Here is an 8,311-nt window from a genome sequence, read left to right as displayed (position 1 = left end):
TCCCTACGGTTCATTTCTACACTGGTATCAATCAACAGCAACAAGATAGATGGATGCAATGGCTGGTGTAACTAATGCTCGGTGCTCCTCTCCTCCAGGTGGAGGCGGTGTAGGACCAACAAACAGCGCTGCTTTCTGAAGGGTTTCCATGGAAATAAAGAAGGGGAGGAAACACTGGTGGAGCTGTTGTATCATATAAAATATGATGTTATTGTTCCAGGTGTTTGTTGATCAGTATAAAGAGACTGGGTCCCGCTGTGTTACTCAGGCTGCACCACAGCGTCTATTCACAGGTGCGATCCCACTACTGAGCGGCACGAGGGCTTTGACCTGCTCCGTTTCCGACCTGGGCCGGTGCACCCCTCCTTAGGCGACCTGGTGGTCCCGGGCTCCCCCGGGAACACCATATCGATACCGAACTTAGCGCGGACACCCGATCGACACAGTCCGCTGCAGCTCAGAGCTCCTGAGCTCAAACAGTCCTCCAGCCTCAGCCTCCCGGGAACTTGGATTACAGGCGCGCGCCACCGCACCCGGCGACAACCAGCCCTCCTTATGGGACTTTTAGCTTTTTTAAGAGTCTCAATCAGAGATGATGGCGACACCTGGTGGCGAAGGCTGTGTTTCAGTTTAACTGTTGTCATTCACTGACAAGACACTAAGGCTTGATGATGTGAATGTGAGGGTGCTGATGGTTTTATCTGAAGCACATGTAGGACTTCCCCCTGCACTGCTGTACTGTACTGTACTGTATGTGGGTATGTTGTTGCTGCTGCTGCTGCTCGCTTCATTCCCTCAGGTCACCAGTATACAAACCTTCCTACCACACAGCGGAAACTGCAAGTGAAACTGTGTAAGTGAAACTCCATTACAAACATCTGACAACTCTGTTGACTGGTTTCTGTGTAAATGAAAGACTCTGCATTTAACCAAACTCATGGACTAAGATTGATGGGGTGTAAGTTGCTCCACCCCTGAAGATGCACCAGAATCCAAAGAAGGGTGAGAGAGGTGTCAGTCAAGTACAGTTTGTAGAGGGGACTATGTTTGTGTGTAGATGCTCTAAGATTTGACTACTTTTACTGAGGAAAAGCATCTGAATATTTCTTCCAACACTGCTGCAGATGCACATGTAACATTTTCCCTCTGAGCAGATCGCTCACAGATGCGTGCAGGTGCACGAGACAGAGAACTAAAAATATAAAGTCAGATCTGCAAAGCATTCCTGGAAGGAAAGAGTGAGAGTGAACCAAAGCAGTGAAGATGCACTGTCAAAGCAAAATAATGAACTGGAAGATGCTAAAACTCTTTGAAGAGCTGAGGGGAACTACAGAGAGAGATGATCATTTTCTATAGGTTCATCACAAGCCATGCCTTTCACATTACACACAGTCGTCTGATCAGTTGTTCATATCCAAATATTGATCAAAGCAGATGTTTAAAATCCCAAATGAGGTATCTGACTATCTGATATCTACTATTTGATAATGGCTGAATTACTAAAAGAGTGTGTGCAGAAAGTTTAGCTTAAACTTTAAAACATCTGGCAGGTCATTTCTACAGCAACTGAGTTTAGACTAAACCACAGGTATAAACGTGCGTGTGTATTTATGTTTATTCATATATTTTACAAATACAGAACATTAATAATCATAATAACTAATATTCAGATAAAAACATTTGACTGCGTAACATCTTTGAATTTTATTCCAATAATCTGAGGCTGTATCATTTGAACGCAGTTTGGGCTCACGTGTTCTTTTTCTCTGTCACGAGTCGTTGCCTTTGATTGGGATTCGAGAGCTGACGTCACAGTGACGACGTTCGCCCTGAAGTTCAGTGAGCATCTCTGCAACCAGAGTACGCGCGCGCTGTATCGATTTGGCTTCGTTTTACAAAGTGTAAACAGAAGATTTGAGAGTCGACACGAGCAAAGAAAGACTTCATTGTTACAACAATGTCTGGGTGAGCACTGCTGGCTGGTTTTTTCTTGTTTATTTAAAGACTGAGGAAGGTAAACAGGTAAATGAGCAGCGCAGCGCATCTGCTGTTCACACTTGTTAGTGATTTTGCAGCAGCTTAACTTGTGATGTTGGAAATGTTTTGGGTTGCTGTTGAGAGCTGCCTTATGATGGGAGTAATATACGTAGTTGACACAGATTTCTCTGAGATTTCTCAGCACAATAGGAGGCTCCAGTCTCCTTCTATTTAACACAACACACCTTTTCCTTCCTACTAAGGTTTGTGTGCATTTTGTTTCACTACTGTTTGATGAAGAGTGCACCAACGTGTAAATATCCCTTTTCAGACCAAGGAATATCCAAGACCCATTATTCCCTGAGATACGCAAGACCTATGGTATCACCGGTCCCATCAGCGAGGATCTGCCGGAAGAGGGGGACTTGATCCAGAGCAGAAAACTGAGTGAAAGTCTCAGAGCATATGATATATTTGAGGACGACTTGCAGCTGCGACACAGGTATGACACATCTTTTTCTATGTCATTACTCTCACTTTGTTTAATTAACAGCGTTGCTTTTGTTGTGACTCAGCATCTTGGATGTGATGCTGCTATTGAGACCTCTGGGTTGGTTTTTACTGTGAAAAGAATAATGAGTTAAACAACAAGCTCCTCGGTGACTGAAGTTAATGCCATTGGTAGAGCACAAGTGAAAGAGGACCATAAGATGCTTTAGCTCAATATTTGAAAATGCTTTTTCGGTTTTATTTGCAGAGAGAACGTTGTCAAGCGGCTGGAGTCAGTCTACAAAGACTGGCTTAAAGAAATGTGTAAAGAAATGGTAAGAAATTGTTGGTGAAATCTTCTGTGCTGTTATTTGAAAAGTATCTTGGAATGTGATACTGAAAACATTTGATTGCACAGACGAGACAGTTTGATTGTTTTGCTTTTTGATTTTAGAACTTACCTGAGGTTGTTACTGACAATGTTGGAGGTAAGATCTCTCCATTTGGCTCCTTTCACCTGGGATCTCACACCAAAGGTAATTAAGAGATTCACACACATGCAGCACAGGTTCTTTGAGTGGTGGGCTACTGCCTCTGAGAGTATATGCTGAAGATAATGGTCTATTTAAATACAGACTTTCCTCTCATATGGACGTGTATTTCTTTGACAGGTGCTGATATTGATGCCCTTTGTGTCGGACCTGGATTTCTGGAGAGAAAAGACTTCTTCACTTCCTTCTACGAGAAGCTGAAAGCCCAGAAGGAGGTCACAGACATACAGGTTTGACGTACAAGTGATTTATTGTTTGCACATCAAAGGATATTTCTCACTCTGGTACCAGTGACTGACAGTTTCTTTTGTCCTCAGGCCGTCGAAGAGGCGTTTGTCCCTGTCATCAAGCTGTGCTATGACGGGACTGAGGTAATTTGTGCATAGAAATAACTAAAAACTCTTCTGTCTGCTGTGTCCTCATTTTTGTTTGCATGTGCCTCAATCATTGTTTTTGTGTTTTCATCATTTTCTAGGTGGACTTAGTCTTTGCCCGGCTGCTGCAGAGGTCCATTCCAGAAGATCTCAAGCTCTGCAACGACGAGCTCTTGAAGAACCTGGATAAACTCTGCGTCAGGAGTCTCAGTGGTACGCATCAGATTAAAGTGCAGTATTACCTGACAGCTGTAGTCATTTTCCTTTTCTTTATGACTGTGGACCAATTTGTTCATTTGTGATTTGCCCATTTTCACTGCATCTGTTTCTGTCTGAATCTTTGTTTTCATTCTGTTTTTATAGGATACAGAGTGACAGAGGAGATCCTCAGCCTTGTGCCTAATGTTTATAACTTCAGGCTGGCTTTGAGAACCATCAAGCTGTGGGCCAAACGTGAGCTGAACTACACAGGACTAGTTCATGTTGTTAGTCACTTAGGAGACTGTCAATAGGTGGACATGTCCCCTTACATGATACTTAGATGTTTCCTTCATTTTCTCCTCCTCTCATCTCCCTTCAGGTCGTAACATTTACTCCAACAAGCTGGGCTTCCTGGGCGGTGTATCGTGGGCCATACTGGTCGCCAGGGTTTGTCAGCTATTTCCAAATGCCACAGCTTCCACCCTGGTGACCAAGTTTTTCAAGATCTACTCAATGTGGTGAGTTGTCCCAGCATTTCTGGTGGTGTCCTTGTTAAATGTAAAAATGTCAATCTTAGTTTTACTGAAAGTCACTTGGCACCGATTTTAGAAAATATTGGGTGATTTTTCAATTATGACTTCATTGTCTCACTGTGAAAGTGTAGCTGCATGTTAATGCTTTGTAAAAAGTTGTAGACGAGGAAGAGTGGATTTGAAAATCTTGTGTTTTGTGTCAGGGTGTGGTCCGTCCCAGTTTGCCTGAGGGAGGTGAAAGACTGCCGCTACAACCTTCCTTTCTGGGACCCCAGGGTAAGGCCTCAGCTAAAGCATTTTTACTGAGAGTTCAGGCTACAATCATAGAATCACGTCAGCTGCTGAATTATCACATTTTAAACTCAGGGAAGCTGAAAATCTGTGTCCTTCTACATTTCCAGGTGAATCCAAGTGACCGCTGCCACATCATGCCCATCATTACCCCGGCATACCCACAGCAGAACACGTCCTACAACGTGTCTCCCTCCACCTTCACAATCATAACGGAGGAGATCAAACGGGGTATGTAGTCACTTAGCTGACAACAGCCAATTGCTCACTGCACTGTGGGCCAATTAACCCTTAACTGTGACAAAGCTGATTTTGTTTTTACTCTTCCGTATTCACAGGCCACGCCATCGCTCAGGAGATCCAGCAGGGAAAAGCCACCTGGTCCAAGCTCTTTGAGACTCCAGAGTTTTTTGAGAAATACCAGTATGTACTGAGCTGCCTAAGGATCAAAATAAGGACTCACATGCTCGCTGCTTTCTAAAATATGTTCTTATGAACAGTTCTTCCAACATTGTTTCTCATTGTTTATCATTTAGATATTTTTAATATATACCTTCTATACTTCTTTCTGATAAACCTGGAAGACCCATGTAGCTGTGCCTTCAGAGGAGCCAGAGCTTTATAGTTGATGGTTCTTCTTATTTTTTTAATGAAGATATTTCTGTACATAGTGAAAAAAGAAAATGTCTGTACTCTGGTTTGTTTCAAATGATTTTGTGTTGTGTTCTGTATCATATGTTTTATTCTGAACTGTGTCGACTTAAATGAACGTGTGTTTGCACATTGTGCTTTTTAGGGTGTGACATTGTATTGAAGTTTATTTTGTGATTTGTTTCCTCACAGTAAGCTGCTCAGGGCAGGTTCACTGAGTGTTACACAATGAAACTGATATGTTGTTGTTGTTGTTTTGAATGAATGTGCTGACAGGTTTTTGCTGTTTGCTGTTATTCATTCAAAGTGTTGACTGAGCTCTGTTCAAGTCATTTTAGAGGAGGTGGATCATCTGTTTCCCTGTGGATTTATGTTAAATGGCGTCTCTAAGCTCTTAATATGCTGCTGCAGACTTAAATGTGCACTTGGTCTTGAAGCTTGAATGCTGATTGTTCTGATTTCTTTGCAAACCAGGTGTTATTGTTCTCTTTTCTGTTGCAGTTAATATAATGTCTCTGTCTGAATAAATCTGCCGTGTGTTCTGATCTCACTTTTTTACTTTGAGGAAGTTTGACTGAAACTCTTCATGATCTCTTACAATCATTTGGTGACAGAAAGATCAGAACAGGCAGAAAATCCTTGATATGGCTTGTGATTATATTAGTTATTAGCAGTTGTGTTCAGCTTTTGATGTGAAGTTTTAAAAGTTGCATTGTTGAGTTTTGGCGTTAAATACACAAGCACAGATCACTCATGTTTTAAAACAATCCGATTTGTGGATAATGGATCCAGTGAAGACTGGGATTCATCTTATAAATAGAAATGATTATTCCTGTAGTGAGATCCCAGCCTGTGTACAAAGGCTCAGTGCTGTGACATGTACTGCCATCGTTCTGTCTCTTATGTTTAAAGGCATTACGTTCTGCTTCAAGTGACGTCCACCACAGACAAGCAGCATATTGGATGGTGAGTACAGAGAACAAAGAAAGTGAGAAGCCATGTTTGAGTAAAAGCTTTTTTCGACAGTCTCACATCTTTGGGTGAAACGGCTTCTTAGTTTTCATATTTTCTGTCCAGATACTTGGGTGCTTTGCTCTTTGTGAACATTATGCTTTGTTCCCTCTGTCAGGACGAGCCTGGTGGAGTCTAAAATCAGACTCCTGGTGGGAATTCTGGAGAGGAATGTGAACATTTCATTGGCTCACATTAATCTACAGATGTTCCCTGGACCCAGGAAGAACAACAAGTAAGGATGTGATTTTATGGTTCTATTTCAACTAATTGCAGCAGAGAGAAAGCGTTAAAGCTTCTTCTTTTGGTATGTAGGTGTTGTACTGTCAGCTCACTGACCTGTGTTTCTGTGTGTTTCAGAGAGGGAGGGAGCACAGTTTGGCTTATTGGACTCATCCTAAATACAGACGGGTCCAAAAACCAGAAGATAGACCTGACCTCTGACCTCCTCTCTTTCACTGATGCCAGTATGGTTTTTTTTCATTCTTTTCAGGTTTAGTTGAAATGGAGCAATGTTGTGAAAAATGATAAAGTGTATTTTTATTTTGTGCTGTTGCAGTCTACACCCAGGTAAGGACCAGTGAAGTATATGAAGAGGGAATGACTGTATCAGCCAAATACATGCAGAGGGAGAACCTTTGCTGGAAGATGCCTGATGGTTCACGGAAAAAGGTTTTCAGCCCGAAACCACAGCCTGCAGTGAGCCACCAGATCTCTGCACCAGCAAACCTCACAGCACCTGACGACGCATGTCACCCAGGCACAAAGAGAAAAGGCTGGCCTCAGTCTGAGATGCCAGCTAAGAAGATGAGGACTGACAAGGTTTGTACAACCAAGACTTGTGTTAAGATGCAGTAACTGAGCTTTTTCTGAGAATGTTACCATAAAAAACACATTTTCCTTGTTCTCTACAGGAATCGGTGTCTGTGTCCACAGCCACTCCCTCCTCCATGACTCCACAGGCCACAAAAAGACCTCGTTCTCCGAGTTCAGAAGAGTCAACATCCAAGAGGATCAAACTTGACACTGAACCACACGAGGAGACAAAACAAACCTGCCATGACGAGTCAGGCGTCTCGCTCAGTAAGAGTCCGTCTCCAAGCAAAAAGAGACCTGGCACTCCTGAGCTTGAGACGCCGACAAAGAAACCCAGATATGACCTGGTATGTTGTGGGAGGTGTCCTGTTAACATATATTATTAAACTTCTCAGCTTGCAGTTAGATGAACAAAGTCTTGCTAAGAGACTTAGTACTAGTAAAGATACTCACATGTTGTGACTTATCTCTCTGTCTGTTCCCTCCCTCTCAGAATCAGCCCACTGTTGAGCTGAGTGAGCAGCTTCCCGGCCCCGCCAAACCTGTCAGTGTGAAGAAAGGCTCCATCAAACTACACCTCGTCAGGTACAGCACAGGATCATGAAGAGAAACCTGTCCTTGTTTATGCTCACTGTGCTTTTAGATCTACGACTGTGTTGCAGCTGGTCCCTTTCTCTCTGTGTTAATGAAGGAGGTGGTGTTAGATGCTGTTCCATGAACTTATTGGTCTCACAGTCCTGTTCCTCACTGTTTCTCTTACAGCAGGCAAAACTGATTGAGCTCCACTGACTCACTGAAGGGCCTGAGGAAAAACACCAGATCTTACTTTTTTCTTTTTTTTCCCCTTTTTTCTGTATCTTTTATTTCTTAATGTGTGTTTGATCATTAAATCGTGTAATCAACCAACATGGATCGTCTGCTGTGGTTTTTAATGAGTCTCAAAACCGTGCACATAAAAACCAGGTGCATGCACGTGATAAGAATTCACAGAACAGTATCTGCGAGCAGACAACCGTCCTCACTTGGAGCATTTCTGCTCCACCTGCACAAACGTGGTCTAAAGTCTACCCAGTGTTAGTGTGGTGATAAAGAGCTCTGTGAGTGAGTCATTCTGGTAAAGTTAAATAAAGAAATTAGCAACATTTCCAGACTAATGCACAGATGTGAAGGCAACATTGTTATACTGTACGTGCCAATGCAGAAAACTAAAGATCTCCTAAAAGGTTACTTACTTATTTATTAAAAGGAAAACAGGAAATGTTTGAAAAGGTTTAGGGATCATGTTCTGCTTTTATGAAGAGTTTGGATTTGATAGATGGTGAAGAAGAGGAATAAATTCTCCTTGGTGTGTCCAACAAGTATGTAAGATGAATTAATTAAATATTATTTGATGTTATTTGTTATCATTTATTTTCCA

At 42.4% G+C, this 8,311-nt stretch overlaps 1 protein-coding gene across 1 annotated transcript; it reads left to right on the top strand.

Moving 5' to 3' along the window:
- Positions 1-1,834: 1,834 nt before the first annotated feature.
- Positions 1,835-5,440, top strand: LOC121189548 (poly(A) polymerase type 3-like). The gene is made up of 12 exons (XM_041049772.1): positions 1,835-1,965; positions 2,309-2,479; positions 2,735-2,801; positions 2,921-3,002; positions 3,138-3,247; positions 3,335-3,388; positions 3,493-3,604; positions 3,755-3,844; positions 3,972-4,110; positions 4,329-4,401; positions 4,527-4,647; positions 4,755-5,440. Exons 1-12 carry the CDS (start codon positions 1,958-1,960, stop codon positions 4,895-4,897), a joined length of 1,170 nt encoding a protein of 389 aa, XP_040905706.1. The 5' UTR covers positions 1,835-1,957; the 3' UTR covers positions 4,898-5,440.
- Positions 5,441-8,311: the final 2,871 nt, after the last annotated feature.

This window comes from Toxotes jaculatrix, chromosome 11 (assembly GCF_017976425.1).
Source record: "Toxotes jaculatrix isolate fToxJac2 chromosome 11, fToxJac2.pri, whole genome shotgun sequence".
NCBI lineage: Eukaryota > Metazoa > Chordata > Actinopteri > Toxotidae > Toxotes > Toxotes jaculatrix.
This window is presented reverse-complemented; position numbering and strand designations above follow the sequence as displayed.